General features: G+C 39.7%; 1 protein-coding gene across 1 annotated transcript; it reads left to right on the forward strand.

The window, feature by feature from the left end:
* The first annotated feature begins 428 nt into the window (after positions 1–428).
* Positions 429–23,305, forward strand: LOC115007788 (regulating synaptic membrane exocytosis protein 4-like). The gene is made up of 6 exons (XM_029430751.1): positions 429–504; positions 1,330–1,474; positions 10,051–10,163; positions 12,700–12,801; positions 16,202–16,341; positions 22,746–23,305. The coding sequence occupies exons 1-6, from the start codon at positions 429–431 to the stop codon at positions 22,962–22,964; spliced, it is 795 nt and encodes a 264-aa protein (XP_029286611.1). The 3' UTR covers positions 22,965–23,305.
* Positions 23,306–23,589: the final 284 nt, after the last annotated feature.

Consider the following 23,589-nt stretch of genomic DNA (forward strand, 5'->3'; position numbering starts at 1 on the left):
AATCAGAAAACTCACAGTGAAAACAGTTCCATTATGAAACTGATTACATTACCATTTTACAAAAATAGTGTTTGTGTGTGTGTGTGTGTGTGTGTGTGTGTGTGCGTGTAATTCTGAGCCACCTGATCCAAAGAAGTAGGGCGCAGTATTTCACCTCTAAACTGGGTCCATACTATCTAATGTTCATGTTTTAGTTGTAGTAGTTTGGCATATTTATTGTATTCTCATTCCGTCTTCATATTGTGTATTTCATTTCCTCCTGTGTAACGCCTGTCAGTCAGAAAACTGTCTGAAAGCTGATCATCTGTGTTTTCTGCACTGATGTTCACGGGGCTGTAGTCCGTGTAACGTTATGTTTCTTTGTTTATTGGACTAAATACAAAGTGGCAGAAACTAGAAAACGACCAAATATTTGTCTCGTCTTCCTGATGGCGGCACAGCCAGGAGAGCAGCCCGCCGGGGAGGAGAGAGGTCGGCAGAGGCGGCTGCAGAGGCGGCTGCAGAGTGCGGCGGTCGAAGAGACTTGAGCTCAGCCAGAAGAAGCTCCAGGGTTTTCTCGTTTCTGCCACTTTGAATTTAATCTAATAAACAAACTATAAAACAGAAACATGCCTGTAATATTTACAGTCAGGCAGCTGTTCTTCTTCTCTCTGTACTGAGAGCAGATACAGATACAGTGACTCACTATCGCCTCTAGAGGAACAAATGGTATTACAAGACTGCACGGAGCGCAGCTAGCTGTTAGCATGCTAACTGCAGTAGATATCTCTGCAACACAACACAGAGACCTGTTATCTCTTCATATTAAATCATTGTTTTATTGTTTTAAGTTTAAATTCTGTCCTGTCCTGAAAACAAGGTGAAGGACCTCGTACTAGAGAGCTTCATTATAAACTATATCAACACACACACACACACACACACACACACACACACACACACACACACACACACACACACACACACACACACACACACACACACACGCACACACACAGGACACCTTGCTGCCGGAGATAGGTCCCATAAAGTGTGCCGTGCATTGAGGAGGAGGAATCGAGTGCCTTCGTCCTTGGCCTCGTTAAAGTGTTTCCTCATCACCGTGGTCGTCCTTCTTCTGACACTAATGAAGTCACAGCAGGACAAACACATAAACAGCTTCAACTGAGCAGTTTATACACAAATGTGGGGATTCTAATATCAATATTTTAGAAAGAAGAAAACACAGATTCATGTTTGTTTTGTCACCAAACAATCAACTCACTCGATGTCCCCACACTGTACTGTACAGCAGCGGCATTTATGTGTGTGTCTGTCGTCTCCCTGCAGTGGATACGGAGGGCAGGAAGTTGAAGGGAGGCATCCAGAGGAGCACGGAGACGGGTCTGGCTGTGGAGATGCCAAGTCGGACCGTCCGCCAGGCCAGCCACGAGTCTATAGAGGACAGCATGAACAGCTACGGCTCCGAGGGAAAGTAAGTAACTCATCCGGCTCCGGTTCGTCAACACAAACACAATGAAGTCAGTTCAGGCGTATCCAGACATTGCAAAGACGACACAGAGGCAGACAGGAAACGAGGCAAACAACCCAACCATTGAACATTGCGGTCATGTGGTATGAGCCCCGACCACTCGGGACTCCCTAAAAACTCGATATTTCGTCGCAGTGCAAGCTTTTGGCAGCTCCATGACCGTCAGTCCCCGGTCTGTGTGCACATTCACAAACTAGCTGAATAATTCATGCATACAACATGAGATCAGTTTATTTGATGCATGTCATGTAGCAAGGTATACAGAGAAACTGCACGTTTTCTGCAAGATACTACAGTAATATCATAATACAGAGCAGATTTCTAGATGTCGGACATCATTTAGTCCATTTAAATGTCAATATATACAGTATTAGCACTTTTCCAGTACAACCTTTTGATAAGCAATTTGAGAATTTATCAGAAAATCTGCAGGGAAGTCAGCAGTACAAGGAGGTTACTGCTCTGCTTAAAGTCACTTAGGTGTGAAGGCAAATATTAAGTTCATAAACAACTTTTAGGTTCTGGTTTTGCTAGTTTATCCAAAAAGTGACAACACATGTGACAAGAGTCCCCTGTTCTTATCTTTGTGACATTTCTATAATTTTTGCTTTTTTCCGCTGCATGAACTTGACTTAAAAAAAGATTTTTTCACATATTTTGGCGGAGGTTTACACGCCTGACATACCTGTAAGTGCACTCACTCTTTCCACTTGTGTGTTTGTTTGTCCAGCATGTGTTTTGCTCCTACCATCCATCTTCTTTGTTTGTATGTCTGAAGCATTTTTAACAATTTAAGAACAAAATCCCCTGAAATTTGGAGGATTCTTCAGCATTTGTGGACATTTTGCTCGGGGAAATCAATTTTATTTTCCTTCCAACAGTCAGCAGGGGTGATGCGCGCGCACACACACACACACACACATACACACACACACACACACACACACACACACACACACACACACACACACAGAGTATACAGTAAAGCCCAGTGGAAAATTACATCAGCAATACTAGTGTAGTACTCCTGAACACACACACACACAGACACAAACACACACATGGACACGGCAGATCAGTGCCAACGTTGCTACCAGCTTGAATTCCTGCAGTTACATAACAAGAGGAGGCAGACGGACACACTGATTGGGGCAGAAAGGGTTTAAAGACACACAGAGGAGAGAGGAAAACAAGCGGAGGTAGAGCCGCAGAAAGGGGATGATTGCATCATTGAGCGTGTTTGCATGCATATTAATATTCCATTTATATTTGGAATATATTCTGTTTATGAACTGTTTAGCTTGCATCCCAAAAGAAATAATATGTTATCTCATGGTACTGCAGCAGGTGAGCAGAGTCACCTGTACGCAGCTGTAAAAAGATGCTACTGAATATGAGCGAAGATGTTAACAAAGCAAAAAGAGAAATAATGAGGAAGTATCACAGAGTCAGATATGAGAGTGAGTGAGAGCAGGAAGGTGTTTTCACACTGAGCCTGTTTGATTCAACTCCACAGTGTTTACTCAGATTGCACATTGTGTCCAGTCACAGTTGCAATTACAGCCCAATAAATCTCCAGTCTCCAATAAATTATTTTTTATATACTTCTAATTTGCAACCGCAAATATGCTTTGAAGACACATAACGGCACCCGGATTATGTTTTCTATTAACATAATGAGGAAACTTTGTTAATTAACAAGTCACAAATAATGTATCAGCAAAATGTTCACTGACACTTTCATTTGTTTTCCTATAATAAAAATTGCAGAAGCTGAAGCCTGAAAAAACCTCTTTGTGTTTATGCTTCGGCACTCGCAGCACACGGTGAAGGAAAGATTGATTTTTTGGTTAAATACTGAAAAGGTCAATTTTTATTGCCGAGTTTTAACCACACAGACATTAACTCAAGTCGTAATCGACAGACGATACAGAAGATGTAATATAATTATAACATAATTAGTTATTGTTACTTTTCTCTAACTTTGATCCCTTAAATTACAATTAATTCAATCAGTGCATAAGAAGTGAGAAGCCTCCTTAAACCCCTCATGATCACAATTTGATGGAGGACATTCAAGGCAAGAAGATCCACAGGAGGTGCATTTACATCAACTAGTTTTTATGCACATTTTCAATTTGCTCCAGTGCAAATGGCAAATATCTAAAAAACATCTAAAGACAGTTATTTACTCTTGGCTGATGTGGAGTCTTTTGGTGTGCCGATAAAAGAAAAGATTAACAAAATCAAATTGTCGCCCGATATCACATATTACAAATTTGCCCCAGGAGGCTTTAAAATCTGTACAACAAACAGCCCCATCTGTCAAGAAAACCCCCCAAAAAACAATTAATGGTGGAAGAAAGTGAAGAAACTTCAGGGAAAGACACTGAGGAGGGACAGACGAGCAATAAAGATGTTTTAATAAAACCATAAAATTACAACTTAGACAATAATAATGATGTGAACAAAAATGGAAAAAATAACGATTAGAGACGAAAGATTTTCACACAGATTTGATTTAACCTTCCTCACGTTAATACATGAAACAAACAGAAATGTCATATATATATATATATATATATATATATTATATATATATATATTATATATATATATATATATATATATATAGATATATATATATATATATATATATAATATATATATATATACATATATATATATTATATATATCTATTTTTTATATACATATATATATATATGTGTATATATTTATATGTATATATATATATATATGTATATATTTATATGTATATATTTATATATAATATATACATATATATATATGTGTATATATTTATATGTATATATTTAATGTATATATATATATATTTTATATAATATATATTATATATAAATCTTATATATTTATATTATTATAGTTTATTATATTTATTATATATTCTTTTCTATATCTAATATTCTATTCATTAATATATATTATTATATATCTATCATATATCTATCTATCTCTCTATCTTATACTATATATTCTATATCTTTCATTTTCTCATCTTTCTATACTCTATTTTCTCTTATTTCTCCTTTTATCTCTTTCTCTCTTATTCTCTCCCTCTCCCTCTCTCTCTATCTTCCTATTTCTATCTTATCTCTTTCTACTCTCCTCTCTCTTCTCTCTCTTTCTCTCTATTTTTTCTCTTATCTTACTCTAATGTCTATCTTCTACTATCTCACTCTATCTACTTCCTCTCTCTCCTTCTCTCACATACTCTCTATATCTCTCCATTCTATCCTCTTCTCTCTCTCTTCCTCTCTCTATATATATTTCCTCTTATCTGTCTTCTTTCTCTGTCCTCTTTTTCTATCTCTCTTCTTCTATATATCTCTCTATAATATATATCTATCTCTCTTGTATATTTTTATTTCCATCTTTTATACTTTGTTTTTCACAGTTTGAGGTTCGATTGGCACTATTTTAATCATGTTCTTGTTGCGCCCTCTTCATCTTCAACATTATAAATGGTTTCCGGCTGAAGAGTTATCTGCTGCTTATACTCCGGGAGGAAACCAAAAAATGTATAAATGCATAATGTTAGTGGACAAAAACTTATTTTGCAGATTTTCTCCAAATTCGGTTAAGATGTACAATACTTCTGGATGTAAAACTAAAACGCTCATGATATTAGTAATATTTCCATGCTCAATAAATACATCCTTAAACTTTAACATAAACCATATAACCACTGTTATTTCTCTACAAGCTTAATTCCACGTGACCCTGCAGAAGATAAGCGGGTGGAGGATTATGCATGGATGAAAACTTCAGGAAAATAGTTTTTCTTAAGCCATTTTAGTTTTTCTGGGAAGCATCACAATCGTGGCCTTAAGCAAAGATGTCCTCCCTAGTTAAATGTAAAAGTTAGAAAATGTCAGAGTACTGTTGTTACATAATCTTTTTATTATCTCTTGACGCTGCTGGACAGAAGAGCGAAGCGGCTAAAATATAAATCTGTTGATATGCTACAAGCGTCACTACATTGAGGAACTGAGCTGCACAACATTATTTAGATCAGCAGTTGCAAACCGCAGCTCGCCTTTCTGTCCGTCTGTGTTTCCGTCAGCTGCTTGGCTCAGTGCGCTGATTGAAAAGCTCTGTGCCTGCATATGCACGACCATGAATAAGCACTTTGTTAGCTAATACCATCCAATCACACTTATGAGCTTATTGATTTATCGGGTAATTCAGGACCAGTGTGTGTGTGTGTGTGTGTGTGTGTGTGTGTGTGTGTATGTGTGTGTATGTGTGTGTGTGTGTGTGTTCTGATGTTGGGGCAGGATTTGCTTTGTTTGTGTAAGGGATATGATGAGGTCATGTGACTTTACTGTAAAGACATTTGATCGGGTCTCAGTTTTAATTTACGATTTTGCAACGTTGGTTCATAAAACAATTTGTATGCACTAGTATATTGCAAATTTGTTTTGAAAGACACATAATGCTGATCGTTTTATGAATCAATATAATGAGTGAATAAAGGGAATTTACCTGCTAAATGTTCACTGCATGTTTCCCGTACAATATGGTACCTAAAGCAGCGGTCTCCAACCTTTTTTGCTCCACGGACCGGTTTCATGTAAGACAATATTTTCACGGACCGGCCTTCAAAGTGTGTGGGGGGGGGGGGGGGGGGGGGGGGGGGGGGGGGGGGGATAAATATGACGGAATAAAATGATACCACCGGCATAAAAACAAATATAAAGTGCATAAAAAACTCAGCATTACGCTGAGTTAGTGGGAGCCCTGAGCTTGTGTCTCTGCAACCAGCCGGTCCAATATAGGGGTATAAATTCTTAGTAATAGTAATAGTAAAAGGTTTCTTCTCTTAGCGACACGGTTAGTCACTAAGTATGACACTCCCATGTGTTGATGTGGTGACCATCAGTAATTGTTTATGTCCTTCTTGTTCATGTTTTTTTCTTTAAAAAACTCCAAGGGCTTGTCTTTTAATGCCAGGTGCTTGGTCTCCAGGTGCCGGCGAAGCTGTTCTGAAGGCTTCGTTGCCTCATTTGCGAGCCTGTATATTATGGAGAGCGGCGCATGAGAATCACCTGTAGCGATATTTAAGTAGGACTCCTGATGTTGTCTTTTAAATGCCTCCTCATTGGGTCTTTTCTCTTTTCCAAAAAAGCTCTTTGAAGACATTTGTTTTCCACTCATTGTTGCTTGTGGGTTTAACAAGTAAAGTATCACGTGACAGACGAGCGTCTTGACCTCTGGTATTGACATGTGTCAAGAGACATAGACGCACAGACGGATGTATCTGGTCATTTTTCAAAATAAAACATCTTTCAGACGGATAATCAATCAAATATTTTTTTATTAATTCTTTCTGTGTGGCCCGGTACCAAATGACCCACGGACCGGTGGTTGAGGACCACTGACCTAAAGCATGATTAATGCTCCGTGCTCATGTTTAGGAACTCAAAGTATTTATTTAGGGGTTCGATAAAGTTACATTTCTTATTGCTCCAGTTCATATTTCAAACATCACAAGCTAATGACGACCACGAGAATGACGAATAAATTCTTCACCTTCAAACACTTTAAGTATTTCAAGCGATGCTTTGACATTCATTTACAAACTGATGATGAACAGTCAGTAAACAATCATGAATAATATAAGAACTTGAATATTTGTAATATTTCGAGCGTGTCATCTGCCTGCAGCACTCAATTTACATTGCGCGTCATATTTCTGTGAAACTGCTGTGTAATCCCAGATGTGCCTCACACACACCAATATTATAATCTAAAACTCAGGATTTTATCACCCAGTAATACCCACTCGGCTAATGTTGCTTGATTTATTGCATGTCAGCACTCTACATACACACACACACGCACACACGCACACACACACACACACACACACACACACACACACACACACACACACACACACACACACACACACACACACACACACAAACACAAACACAAACACAAACACACATGCAGGATTTTACCTCATTATAATGACTCTCAATCTAACATGTTGATTTATTAATTCCATGTATAATTTATGTATTTCAGCACATACAAGCACAGGAATAGAATCTTACAACACATTTAACTTTGTTAATAGTTAGAAACACACATGAACATAAGAACAAACTATACACACCAACAATAAATTAATAAGAAATATAAGAAATTACGTCTGCATAAATGACTAATCCATGCTAAGTGATGCTAAGTGCATTAATTATATTGGAGAGAAACCTACTGTGTACTGTTGCTATTATGATGTGAGCCGATGTGGCTTTGTGTGACTTTGTTGGAACAATCTAGTAAATATTTTAACACTTTTTTCCCTTCATTTAACAATGAAGACAAAGCTGTTGAGTAATGTAGGTCGCAGTCCTTGTGGAAGGACTTTTGGTATGAAAAAGTGATTCACCTGTTTCCTTAAATGTGCAACTAAAGTGATCTCATCAGAGCAGGGATGAATAAAGATTGTGCAACCGTAAACTAGAATGGAAATTGAAATTAGAGACGAGGGGGAGATAGATGAAGGTTAAAGGGAGGAAAGAAGAAGAGTGCTGCCATAATAAATAATGAGCATACTCACCAGAGTATAATTATTGGGTTTCAATAGTTCTGGTCCAGGATTTTAGCTAACGGGCCTGTCATCCCAGGAAGTGGAACAAATGACGATGTTTTGACAACTTGCAGGATTTATTGGTTTGATCTTTAGCTTGGAAACCAGCTATTGCTAGCTACAAACATGCTAGTGCTAGCCAGTCACAACATTCCCCCCAAACTAGCTAGCTATCTTACTGACAATTAGCTAACTGGTCATCCCAGGAAGTGGAACAAATATATAGTCCTGGATGTTTGACCATGTTTTGACAACTTGCAGGACTTGTTGGTTTGGTCTTTAGTTTGGAAACCAACTATTGCTAGCTACGAACATGTTAGTTCTAGCCAGTGACTACATTCTCCCAAGCTAGCTGGCTAGCTTACTGACAATTAGCTAACTGGCAGTTAGCTACATAGTAAGCAGGATTGTTGATTTTACAATAAGTCAATACAGTTTATTTTAGAGAAATTTGTACCATTGGCTTCTGTGAAACGACAAACAAGCCTCTTTAGTGAAGCAGGTGTGACATGGGTGCAAAATGGGTGCATACTCGGAATTCAAACCTTTTTGTCTTTGTGTGCCACGAGCTTATAGGAATGAACGGGGCCCCGCCTCCAACGCTGTATCCAGTTCTCTTTACACATCCAGGCTCACAACAATCAGGCACCCCAAGCGATGGAAATCTCTTAAGCTGATTAGCCTTTGTGGACTCCAGGGTCGTGGGCCAAACTTGAACATGATGTATTGACATTGGTTGTTGGATTTGTTAAGAAAACAGTTTACGTCTGGTCCAATTCTACATTAACCTGTTAACTCTCTGGGTGGCAGTCGAACAGCCCGTTTCATTTTTAGATGTAGAAGGTGCAGAGAAAACTAAAAACTAAATTTGCAATGATGGGCAGAGATGGTAACTTCTGTAGCGACTTTTATTATGTAGCAACCACTTCAACCTATTTACAAAATCCTGGTAGAAAACCCTACACTATTTCTCTAATTCTGAGGAAATGGGGGCGAGGAACAACTGAGATATACTCTCTCAAACTGAAGAGAAAAAGTCTAATGCAATTATGATAAAAAAGTTGTTTTTAATAAAGTTACCTACTGCAGCTTTAAGCGTCATCTGTTTCTCAATCAATCTAATTTTTACAAGAAATATATATGGGCATAGCTGAGGAAGGATCTTGCTGTGGTCCTGCTATAATATGTACAAAGAAACTACCAGGAGAGCCAGGGAGGTGTCAATTAATCAATCCATCACAGTCACACACACCCTGAGAGAGACTAGGGTTGTGGGACCTTTTTAGCAGAAAGCTGCACACAGACCCAATGCTCTGAGTGTTTACAGTAATCTGCAAGAAGTGGGTGCAGTCCTGGTTCAGATACATGTTGAGCATCACAAATTGATGATATCAGCATCAAAACATGTCAAGGTGGATTTGTCCATCCATTGAACACACACACACCACACACCACACACACACACACACACACACACACACACACACACACACACACACACACACACACACACATAGTTGTAATATACTTGGCACTCCGCCACCAAAGCACTCTGAGCTGATTTCTTTGCATTCCCACAAACACACACACATGCACACGCACACACACACACACAGACACAGGACACAGGGGGTCAAACTGTAAAACCAACAGTCTGAGTTTAAATCCAGGGAGCCAATTATAATTTTGGAAGTTTATCTAAGGAAACAGGAGTGATCACTTCCTGTTTCGTTTCACCTTATTCTTCCAGTTTTTGTCTCGGCTCTTTTTCTTCTCTCTTGCATCATCTCCCCGTCTCTGACTCACTTTCTCTACCTACTTGAAGTAAACCGGTCGTGTTTAACCACCTGTCCGCCTCTTTCTCTCTCTCTGCAGCCTGAACTACAGCGGCATGTGTCTGGCATCGGATGCACAGTTCAGCGACTTCCTGGATGGGATGGGACCTGCTCAGTTTGTTGGGCGACAGACGCTGGCAACAACATCCATGGGTGAGAAAGGACCAGAGATGTACAGAGACGCCATTATCTGTATATGTTCAACAAAATGATCTGTCTCTGTATTTGGATAGAGGACCTGAAGAAGTCACATACCGGAAGTCACATTCAATTGTGCCTCAAACATCAAATGCATTTCATTTCATTTTGAATAATGCATTTGAATTTGGGTACATCCCCAGAAAGGTCATATTTTTGTCACAACCATTTTGCAAAGCTTTTTCCCCTACGAGCCACAGGAGCAGTTCATCTACTATATGTAAACTAAGATGGATAACACAAGACTAAAAACTTAATCTATCCCTCTTTACTTTCTTATCTCCAAGTAAGGAAGGACCATTATTCACATATGACCTCTATTTTGTAAAAAGCCTGTGAAACTCTTCCCATAAAAGCGGGTCTGTAAATTGAAAAGAAAAACACCTTATTTCCTCATAAAACTGACGGCTGAAATCATTTCTCATTGGCCAAAAAAGTGCCTCGTAAATTAGAGCTGTGTCCCGCTGCAGGGTTTTTCTTATCGACCCGTGCACTTATTCATATCCAGGCCGTATATTGGATATATTGTACGCAGCCTTTCCTCCACAGCAGTGATCTACTGTAAGTGGGTCAGTTTCCTCGCTGGCAGCCAGAGAGTGTCCTTGGCCCGACAACAGTGGCACGGACCGGTCCAACTCCACTCCAAATCTGCTGTCCAGGCCAATATTATATGATGTCAGAGAACCCAGAATAACTTGGCCGTCATCTCTGATCTGTTACTTTCAAAGGACTGCGTTCATCATTTTGGGAATATTTAGCTGAAAACCTTTTTCCAAAGTGATTTCCAACGAGTGGAAAGTTGGACGTTCCATCTTCTTTACATGCTACCTGCTCACTTTGTCATTTGGTGCCAGTTCAGCTGGAAATAAAGGTTAATGTGAGTGTTAAGACCATAGAAATAGAATGAGAATAAAACATTCAAATCAACATAGCAAGATGGTCAGATCGGCGTCCATTTTTATGTGTATCGTTGCCATTGCTAAGAACTGTCGTCTTTGTAGCCGCGGGCTAACTTCAGTGAGCTGTCATCATTACTACTAATAATAATCGGACCACGGAAAACAGTTCAATGTCTGTTCTACTCTCATTCTATTTCTATGGTTGAGAGTAAATCATACAAGTAAGATGAAATGCAACCAAAACAAGAAGCTAAAAGAGGCTTTAAGGCTTTAAGAGTGTAATAGTTGAGATCAAAGACTCACATGATGTTTCTGTATCACTGAAATGATCAGTGATACAGAAATGCTGACAAAGAAAGAATATTTTTCAATGACATTTATTACAAAACCAGAAAGAAAGACGTTGAACTTCTTCAATGATGCATAACAGTTGAAAGAAACGCTCTGCGCTCTCCGGACAATACTCTGACATCTCTGACTTCTCTCGTTGTCAGCAGTTATTGCACTTTCTCTTTCCCTGTCCATCAAATCAGTCACTGCAGTCTGCTAGAAACTATTTAAAGGACTTCACTTGTGGTCAATACAATGATGAGCCCAAATACTGTCACTCATTATTGCAGGCATGTGTTCAGAAAGACGCGGCTCTACATCTCTGTTGTTCCTTTAAAAAGGATTTACATGCTTATTCCACATTTGGTTAAATGCATTTTTTTCTCCTATCCCGAACCTCTCTTAACTTCCTCTGCCTGTTTGACTGTATTGCTAAATTGTAAACCGCTCGTTTCAGCCTGATGACTGCCACCTGTTCATGGGGAGGTCGTGACATTCAGTCATGAGCATAATCGACTTCCCTAAAATTGCCATATTGAGCTCACAATCTGTTCTGCTTCGTTTGTGTGTGTTATGTTATTAAAAGTTCACAAAGAAAACGTTTGCGCCACAGAGCTTCAAGTCCTGCAGTTGGGAATCAGCTGATGAAAAGATAACAAGTTAGATACTGGATATTATAGCCCTGATATAGAGACATGCATGAAGAAAACTCATAGACATGGTGACGATAATATATGATAATAATAAGATGAACAGAATATTCATTTTGTAGTAGGACTTCTTGCATGAGGCCGATCGTAACTTTCTTTGCACTCATTCAGCTCTGGTCTTTACTTGGTCTGAGACCTGGTCTTGTGTTGGGTGATCTTAAAGGATTAGTTCACCCAAAAAAATATAAATGGTATTTACTGTAGTCCTCACCTCCCTCGGCTCTCTGTGGTCCAAGAAAAAAAGTTACAAATGAAAGCATATCAGTGCAAACAGACAGCAAGTGTCCTGTATCCAAACACAACTACTCTAACTAAACACATGTGAGTGTGTTTACTCACTCGTGCTTTAAATTGACAATCCGCCTACAAGAATACACGTTACGAAAATATGTCATTGCTTTATAATGACACCCAATGTTAGTCTGTCTTTTTTTCCTCACTTGCAAACTTTTCCAACACCTCACAAAACTAAAATCATCTTATGAAGGCCAGTATTTTAAATAGCTTCTCCATCCTCATTGTTAAAGTTCACCTGTGTTTGCATCCCTCCAGGTGACGTAGAGATCGGCCTGCTGGAGAGGAACGGGGCTCTGGAGGTGGAGGTGATCCAGGCCAGAGGACTTACCATGAAACCAGGTTCCAAGGGACCTCCAGGTAATGTTGACTGACACACTCAAACAATCAAAACAATGTTTTCTACACGATTTTCCTCAGAAACGTCATAACATTTGAATTTGGTATCTTTTCCACTTGTGTTCATCAAACGGCTGCCATGTCTCAGAACATCGACGTTTCCAAAGAATACGAACGCAGCACAAGACAGCAAATAGCATCAGCTCCTTACAAACAGAACAGCCTGCAGCTGACATTTTAAACCTGATGGGATATACTCTACAATAGTTACAGTTATGATATGAAAGATGCATGAGTGAAAGGAGGAAATGGTGTTTTCAATGTTCAGGGAGTTAACACACAGAGCAGAGGGAGGTGATCTGCTGAATAAGTAAGATCTACATTTTCCGCTGCTAATGCTGAAGTGAAGCAAGCAGCGTGTTGCTCTGACTCTCATGCTGTGCTGTAGAATCGTTATGGTTAAACAAACACATCTGGATGGTCCTATTTCCTTAAGCGTGTTTGAAAAATGCTTTAAAATCAATCGGATATCAATCAGGAAATGGTTTACCAGCTATAATGCAGGTAAATAATGAAGGAAAACAGATCTGCAAAAAATATATTTGAAAAGCCACCAAAATAATTTCTTTTCACATTTTCTATTTTTCTAAAATGACTATGTGGAGATATTGGACAATAGCAGCCGAACAAATGTCTTTATGAGTTATAGTCCAGCTGGACGTGCATATGTGCACATGTGCATGCTCTGCACCAACACAGGGAGGAAGAACGCTGCTAGCAGGAAGAGCAGGTTTCAAATCAGCTTTGCAAATGTTTTATTATTAAGGAAATGCATTTGTTAGACCTCAAGGACACACAAAGTATTTTGTGAGAAACATTGATTGTGCACATAAAGTTTGTTTGTTTAGAAGATTACTCCGCAGGGAAGCTTTACTGTTAAAATACCCTTTTAATGTTATTTCTTTAATTTTCCTTTATTAAATGCTTCAAACACAATGCCAGGAATATGATTTTACTGAATAATAAAATCCTGTCATTTCATGTGTTTATTTATTACAGGGCTGTCACGATGTCAGATTTCCACTACACAATTATCACGACCATTATAATTCAAACATATTCAAACAATATTATTGCGATATCAATAATAAAAAACTTAATTTAAGCTCAAAATTCGAGTGTAGGGAGAGTCTGTAACTATAAGAAAAAATTACTTGAAATTATTATTATTATTATTATTATTTAGAGCTGCTGGATTATTCAGACAATTATCAATACCAGAATTTATTATTATTCCTTTATATATTTACAATAAAAGAATATTTGCATAGTGTGCATTAAAAAGACACATTGTGTAATTTATGTGTAATATAAGTGCAATGTAAACTCTTCTGTATGAGCGCTGTGTGCTGGTCACAGGGAATAGAAACAGAACTGGCACGATGTCAACTTGATTGTTTTTTGCTTTATGCAGCAAGTTGGATTGTGTAACAACAAACTATTAGCTCTGATTGTGGCTCCCCTCTGCGGTTGCATAATATTAAATCACCCATTGATCCTAATTGCATAAGAACAAAACAGTGTCAGCAAATAAGGGAAACAAAAAAACATATCTGGGAAAAGCTTTGAGAGAGAGATAAAAGATAAGAGGACAATAAACAGAACAAAGCACAAACCAGAGCTAGAGGAGAGAGAAATAAGTGCATCTATTTAGTGTGAAGGAAAGAAAAGCATGGAAGTAAAAACAGAGTCAGACAGATCCATATAATTTATAAACACCTTGCTCAATATTTCAGTGTTCCAGAGTCTAATCTTTAATAATGTCATCGAACAAACAGGGCAAAAACTTTGGAGTGTGTGTGTTTGTGTGTGTGTGCGTGTGTGTGTGTGTGTGTGTGTGTGCGTGTGCGTGTTGATGGAGTTTGTAATGAAGCTCTCTAGTACAAGGTCTTTGACCTTGTTTCCAAGACGGGACAGGAAAGTTGTTCTCCTTTAGTGAGGACACGGACACACACACACACACTCACACACACACACACACACACACACACACACACACACACACACACACACACACACACACACACACACACACACACAAACTCAATGTTTGTAAAATGGTAATGCAATCTTCCGACTTAAAAACAACGAAGTGAGTGCATTAAAGTAAAAGTTAGAAGTCTAGCCTCTAATATTGTTTTGGCTCGTGTTACTTCGGAACGAAGTTTCATCCCAGGACATTAAATCATAACTGCAGTGTGAAAATAAAAAAGCAAAACAAAATTCAATCTACAAAAAGCCTTTGTATCCGCAGAGAGCCCTGTACCCTCTGTGGTGCAGACTCCTGCTGACAGACATTGTTTGCATGTGTTTGCATGAAGTTATTAATTTTTGCTTAGTCTGATGTTTTCTTGAGGGTTGTTGTTTTTTGCACACCGAAAACCAGAGAAAACAATGGTTTCAAATGAGCTTTGTTTTGCATAAGTTTTCTGCAGTGCACCACAATTCCCTCGACTCTCTGCCTTTGTCTACTCCAGTCGGCTGGAAACTCTTCAGGGAACAAACTGCGAGGCGAGCATCACAAGGGGAGTGATGGGCTAGCACTAACGCTAGCAAGTTAGTCTGCGAGCACTAAACTAATTTAACTTTATTAACCACTCTGACTGGGGTTTGATGCTTTTTATTTAAATAAATGTTTTAAGTAACTGCGAAAGTAATTTCAAAATAAAACGTCACAATGGTGCGTTCACATGCTCCTGAGATCGGTCATGTTTCCCGATTTGTTCTTCCGACTTCTGCGTGTTCATGAGATTTAAGTCGTAACGTGTAAACAACATGGACGCTACAAAGACGGTGTCTTGGATTTGATTGTTTACACAATTCGTTGATATCCTTTCCCGACTTGAGGGGAAGTTCACGTAAATATTCCCAGACAGGGAATTCATTTTTCAGATTATTCTGACGGCACATGAATGCAGCAGAAATGCCCCATCTCTCAATGTTAACGAAAGTGAAACATAGTTTGTGTACCGGCCTGTAATTTAGTCTTTCTGTAAACCTGCTGACAGACAAACAGAGAGACAAACTGTGTGTTTACTGGCGGAAAACGTTTTTCAGCTAAAGTTAAACATAATACTGCCACCTGCTCTACCGGAGGACACTTTACACTCACAAGCAAGAGAAACGTACTGATGCCTCTGGCCGTCTCCGTCTGTCACATGACCTTCACCTTGCAGCTTGTATCAGTCACTCGAGAGGCTCCGGTCTTTTCTACTTTGTCTTCTGCCCTGTTTATTCTCCTCTCCTCTGCTGGACTGCACTGGAGTCTGTGTTGTTCTTACATCTAAACTCCAGCTCTAAAGTTGCAGATAACGGTGAAGGGGTTAAGTTGAGATTTAACTTTTGTATTTTGTCGTTTCAGCGGCCTACATCAAAGTTTACCTCCTGGAGAACGGGATCTGTGTGGCCAAGAAGAAGACCAAGTCAGTGAGGAAGTCTCTGGATCCTCTCTACAACCAGGTCCTAGTCTTCTCTGAGAGCCCGCAGGGGAAAGTGGTGCAGGTGAGATATGAAACACAGACGCTTATAAAAGAGACATTAAACTGGTTTTAGACAAAGTTTGTTTCACAATATTTACTTGGAAACTGACCAAAAGAAAGCAAAACAAAGGCAAACATCTTATAAAAGATGGAAACCATCTATAATATCCTTTATACTCCTCAAATATTTCACTCCCTCCTTTTACCAAGCAAATGTTAAAACCTGAAAACCGTTCTCCCTTTTTGTTTCTGAAATAATTGAATGATGCAACCCTGGATGTTATTTACTAAAAAATCAAAAATGTTGGATTTCTTTCTTGTTTTCTTTCTAAATACAATGAAACCTGATTCAGTGGTACTTTGAGCTACATGCTAACACCAGTCTGCTAACATGTGCACCATGACAAAGCAATAAGCTAATGTTTAGCAGATTATGTTGGTCACCATGTTCATCTTAGTTTACAGTGTTAGCATGCTAACATTAGCACTAAACACAAAGTACAGCTGAGGCTGATGGGAAGGTCAGGTTTGTATTTATGCTGCGTTCCAGACAACTCGGAGGTTCCAGCTTCCAACCTCTAAGCGCCAAACATAACACACAACATGGATTTTGACATTTTTACCATTTTCCTAAATAACTTTTGTGCAGAGAAGATAACTTTCAGAGATTGTTTAACCAGTTAGCTAATAACATTGGCGACAAGTTTAGACATCAATTACATGCAGAATAGGTTTTACTATATGATGGTATATATTATTTTATTAAATACAAGCAAATATACTTCACGTTGTCTTTTAGTTGATGGTTTATCCTTTACAATGTGCGCTTCCATTGTTGTGTGACGTCTTCATGAAGTCGGGATGGATTTTACAAGTTTACCAGTAGGAACGCTGACTTTGAGTGGCGTTCAGTTGTACTGGACAAACTAAGCTTTTGAACTCATGGTGGTGCTACATGAAACGTCAGGTGCTCAACAAAATCATTGCAATTCCCCCTGAGAGGGTCTTGAACGTGTGACCCAAAGTTTATGGCAATCGATCCAAAAGTTATCAAGATATTACACTCAAAAAGCATGAATGTGAACCTCATGGTGGCTACAGACGAAGAGTCAGGAGATCACCAACGTCATCAGGATGCAACGTCTTGGTCCGATGCATCTCTGTGCAAAACTGTCGTGCCAATCCATCTGGTAGATCAGGGGTGGGGAACCTTTTTCCTATCAACGGCCATTTTATTTTTAACAACATCCGAACTCCACCGAAGAGCGTTAACTTTATCCAAACACTCGTCCTCTCAGCTCGTGCAGTTCGGCATGTCTCGTGCAGTAATGACGCTCGAGATTATCTTTCATCACCGCAAGTACGTCCACACAAACTAGACACACTGGCAATTTACTTCCACAAAGAAATAATTGTTCGTCCAGTTCTCCTGGAAAGTGACATTCCGCGTCCAGCTTTCTGTTTTAAGCTCGCCATGCTGCGTTCGCTGATGTCAACGACCGTCTCGTTTAAAATTGAAGTTTGACATGACGTGACCACGTGATGGCCCGTTCCGCTCGTGTTGTATTCAAGGACCCTGACCTTGGCCAGGAAAAACAGTCAGCTGTATACGGACCGGAGGCAAGAGGTTCCCCACCCCTGTGGTAGACGTTGACATATTTCACTGCATGAGTGAAAACTTTGAGAAGTCAGTGGAACACAAAAGTCATCAGGATTAATCATCTTGGAAACATGAACGTCCGCACACATTTCATGCCAATCCATCCAACAGTTGGGATATTTCATTCTGATTTAAAAGTGGTGCACGGACCGACAGGCTGACATTTGCATCCACAGATGAATACAAATTAATTCATAACAAACAATCACATACTAATCTCCCCAGATTGTCAACATAAAACAGCAAAATGACGAGTTTCACCAGGAAATTGATGATTGTTAGAAATCGCTCCTTTTTGTGACTTTAGAAACAGTTCAGGAAGTGAAGAGGAGACGCAGCAGAAGAGTCAGGGAGTAAGAGTTTGACATTTACACAAAGAATGTGACCTGAGGGTCCAGAAGGCAGTTGGAGCTGATTTTTGTTCTTTCAGTTGTTTGAGCTTCAGATGATCTCAGGATCAAAAATGTCACAAAAAACAAACTGAAAGAGATGGATTATTACAGCGGAATGTGAGCTCTCCAACTTCCTTCTCTCATTCTCTCATTCTCTTCCTGTATTCTTCTTTTCTTCTCATCGCTCTCTTAAGCTCCGGCCCCACTCGACATGAACCCACGAACACCTGGCTTTTGTCTTTGGTGGGAAAAGGTTACAATCATTCCCGGACCGATGACTCTACAGTGGTCACGGTATTTATCGGTTCAAGCTTTGACACCCGGGGAGACATGCTAGTTTGCGACCTTTCCTGCCCCGATGCTATGACGTGCGTTGAAGTAAATATATAATATATAAAATAAATTAAAAATATATATGTATAATAAATAAAATCAACAGGGATTTAGACAAATATAATAATAATAATAATAATAATAATAATAATAATATATTTTACTTGTATAGCGCTTTTCTAGAAACTCAAAGACGCTTGACAGAGTAAGTCAAACAAAAATAGATAAATAAACAAACTTTATTAACGTACAAAACATACACTTAATATTCTCTACTCAAAGCCACCAGACTCCATTGACAGAAACCTTTTCAATCATTTAACCTAAAACACACTTAATTATAACTGCACAGAATCAAATAAAAAATTGTCTTTGTTAGTCTTTCCAATGATCCAACAATATCCAACTCTGCTTTGAGAGTTTGAAAGAGAGACTAAGGAACAGATCTAAAAAAAGAAGAAGCCACCGTCACATCGTCACTGTTTACTAGCCCTGTAGGTGACGTAGAATGTGCACCAGAAAATGTGTGTTCTTTCCTTCTTGATGTAGTGGTTGAATACCATAATAAACCATATGTTGTAACCTGTGTGTGTGGCAGGTGTCCTCAGTGATGAGCGGGTGGAAACAGTGGTGTGCATGTTTTTAGTGGCGCGGCCTGCAGCTCTGCTACAAGCTGCTCTGCTGCTCCTGCCGCTGTGTAATTAGTCACTGAACGCCTCCTTCTTAATGATCTGCTCTCCGTGTTGCTTGTCCTCCGAGTTTCATCAGCTTCATTCACACTGGATAATCAAAATCGCTGAAATCAGCAGCGCTTTTCAATTTGTCACTTCCTTATTTAGCAAAGCCTAAGTGCACACTGAAGATTCATTCAGAATCCTTCGTCCCCGAACTCCATGACAGAGAAACAAGTTGTCCATTCAGAGAAAATGATTTTATACACATGTTTAATGTCACCGTGCATCCTGACATCGTATAAGAATATTTACTTGAGACGTGAAGTTATTACATGCATCACTTTACTGTATTAATTAATATCCAGTTTATTATCATCCCTCCCGTACAAACAGGCAACGGTTCGATATTCTTCTCCAAAAGTCCAGCGTCAATGTTCGCTTGTAAAGTTCCAAAAATAAACTTCCTTCTTCACAGGAAACACCTGGTTAGGGTTAGGAAAAGATTGTGATTATTTGGTTGAATTAACTATGAAGTGGCGAAGTGACAGATAAATCAAACACATGGGGCCCATCCCCCCCCCGACCTCCACCCTATGTTGACTTTTCCGCTCTTTATACTTCCTGGTTCACGATTAGTATTGCTTTCCGTAGGTAAAGCTACGAACAGCGTGCGAGAACAGCCTGAAACAGGACTTAAGAGAACGACTTAATCACATTTACAAACCAGTGCAATGATTCAATCATTGATCGTTTAATACCAGTCGAGGAGCATCTGTCAGATATACAAGCTCTGGGACTTCACTATTACTTATTTCTTTATACATTTTGCAGTGTTCTGATCGTGATAATTACATAAATATAAATGTGATGTGTGAGTCATCTAATATAAGAAAGGAAATCTGGGTCGTCAGTTCAGTGTGACTCTTCTGTCATTGTTTGAAATTGGGATTGGGATTGGGAAGTCCTGTTTCCTGATATTTTTCCTGTAATGAGCAACTCACACATGCCGTTGGGACAGGTGTGTGTGTGTGTGTGTGTGTGTGTGTGTGTGTGTGTGTGTGTGTGTGTCAGTAGTTTTTGAAGGTTGCAGGTTTGATCCTCTGTTAGTTTAGAGTCGAGGCCTGAGGCTGCTGCGCGGCTGTCACTGAGTAATTAGTCACTAAACGCCTCCTTTCTAATTATCGGCTGTCCGTCTTTCTCCTCCGCTCTGCACTCTGTGCCTCCATCGCCTGATCTCTCTGACGACTGGGCGGTTTTATCTTTTACTTTGTTTTCCATATGCATATTTGTGTTTGACGTCCGCATAAATATGAGTTTTGTTCAGAGCTGGGGAAAAGTTGCAGATCCAGGGTTCATCGTATTTTCTTTTCCAACATGTGTCGCTCTTATTTCCCCTCATTCTTTATTATTCTGTGTCTTCGGGAGAGTTTCTGGTGTCACAGCTGTGAGTGGCTCAGATGGAGACATGCAGAGAATGTGAAGTGATCTCTGTTTGTGACACCAGGAACATATCTGCATCGTTTCAAGAGAACAAATATAATCTTTAGCTTTTTACAGTGAAATACTGTTAAAACAATGTAGTCATTACGTCACAAAGCTTTCAGCACCTTACAGAAGTATTACACCTTTACACCCACGTGACTGTTGAACATCTCATTCACAAAACATGCAGATTCAGCTTCTACTGCAGACCTCGACCCCATCCAACAACCCGAAGGTGAAGGATGGGGTGGAGGTCAGGACTCTGTGCAGGCCAGTCAAGTTCTTCCACCCCAGAATGGGGAAACCATAAATACCTTATATGGAAGCACAAAGGAAGAACATTATCTAGAATATGTCATTGTATATATTCCCTTCACTAAGCTGCCAAACTGCCAAAAACATCACAAGACAAAAAGTACTTTTGATCATATTGTGTATTTTGCAAAAATGTTAAAATGAGTGTTAAAGAAATCTGACTAAATTTGTTTGTCAACAATCTTTTTTTCCAAGACTAAGACGAGACGACACCGACGTACTTTATTACTAACTGTAACGATATCAAAAAGAAAGGACTAAAAAACTCTAAATCTTTCTTCATTTTCCACCTTCTCTTCCCCTCTCTCTCTCTCTCTTTCACACACACACACACACACACACACACACACACACACACACACACACACACACACACACTTTCTGTCCTTGTCTAAGTCTACTATAATGCATACAGTTTGCGTACGTTAGGGTACTGGGGGTTAATATTTTCCGCATGTTACAAAACGATGGGTTTTGGCTGGACTGAAATATAATCTGAGGATTTAAAAACCTAAAATGTTCACTTGACCAAACAAAAACAAAATAGGGCAGAAAAAATATGATAACAACAAACAATAACAACAAAATAGATGACAAAATGAACAGGACTTTGTATGAACTTTGCTGTCCTACTTTCTGGTGTTACGGAGCACTTACTCTTCCCTTCAATTCAAGTCCATCCAGTCTGGATCCACTTATCCTCACTTCAATGCAACATGCTGGGTTTATTTTGTTTGTTGTTAAGCCCCTTTTTGTCTTTCCATCAGCACCTGCAGTGTGTGTGTGTGTGTGTGTGTGTGTGTGTGTGTGTGTGTGTGTGTGTGTGTGTGTGTGTGTGTGTGTGTGTGTGTGTTTTAGTTGCACTTTCTGGAAAGTGGACCAGAAGAGGATCTAGGACACTGTACTTTACTAAACTCTCTTGTCCTTCCATAGATTTCTCCTCTCTGTCCGGACTTTGTTGGGAGAACGCAGGCAGACAAAAAGAGAAATAGATTCTCCTTCTTTAAAGATGGAGGGGATAGATTGAAGCAGATTTGGCCTCTAAGTCTCTGTGGAAATCACATGCAGACACACACATTGGTATGCTGGCAAGCTCAGACACACAAGGACACCCACACACACACACACACACACACACACACACACACACACACACACACGGATGGATATTTATTTTTTTGTCTGCTGCTTGACAAGATGTTGGGCCGTCTGAGATGAGCCCTGATGTTATCAGGTGACAGAGGACACCTAACGTATCACATACATACACACACACACACACACACACACACACACACACACACACACACACACACACACACACACACACACACACACACACACACTTAAACACACACAAGCAGGATATTATGAATCAAAACGATTACTTTTGATGTAAAAAAAGACTTAAATTCTCTGTTTTCTTATTGTGAAGACAGTTTTGAATTAAAGCTAAAAGAAGGTGCTCTTTTAAAGCCTTTCTTAAAATGTATAATAACTCTCCTTTGACACATAAACCCAAAAGATATCGTATAAAGACTAATTGATCTACTACGACCCGTTTCTGTAGGTGATCGTTTGGGGCAACTACGGACGGATGGACCGCAAATGCTTCATGGGTGTAGCTCGAATCCTATTGGAGGAGCTGGAACTCAGCACAATGGTGATTGGCTGGTACAAGCTCTTCCCCACCTCCTCCATGGTGGACCCAACGATGGCGCCACTCATCCGCCACTCGTCCCAGATGTCCCTGGAGAGCACCATTGGGCCCTGCTGTGAGCGATCCTAAGACTCAAGAAAAATATCACGTTTTTTGTTGTTGCGACTAAATTTGCTGTCTCAACCAAATCCTAACACATCCTGTACTGTTAAGGAACCATACTCAAGGACGCTCTGACAGGTCCAACCACACTTGGGACTGAACCACTCCCCTGATTGAGAAATGACTTTACTAACTAGTAAGTCATTGGAAATGCGCTGTAATACTTTTGATATTGTAGCAGGGTTTCCTGGGACTCACGGGAAGCACATTTCTTGTGTTATTGCAACCGACCGCCCCTCAGACTCACAGGAAAATGTTGCTTTCTTCAGATCTCTTTGATGAGAAAACAAAAACCTACTTAATGAGGATACTTCAAAGGAGGGCTCGGTTGCCGACATCGATCACATCCTATTGGCACCACAACACACTGCAGCCTCAGCTTCGCTTCATCTGCGGGGCCTTCGCAGCCTCATATTCGATTCTCATTCCCAGGACTGCTTGTTGTCTTTCTGCGTCTTCATTAAGGGGCTGGACAGCTCCTGAGTGTTATCTGTTAATGTTAGACTGCCCTCAGACAGTTTGAGACACCAGCCTCCCATTTTGCAGGAGCACGGGGACAGCAGAATGTAGGTGACTGGATCTGTGCGCAGTA

The sequence above is a fragment of the Cottoperca gobio genome, chromosome 5, assembly GCF_900634415.1.
Source record: "Cottoperca gobio chromosome 5, fCotGob3.1, whole genome shotgun sequence".
Taxonomy (NCBI): domain Eukaryota; kingdom Metazoa; phylum Chordata; class Actinopteri; order Perciformes; family Bovichtidae; genus Cottoperca; species Cottoperca gobio.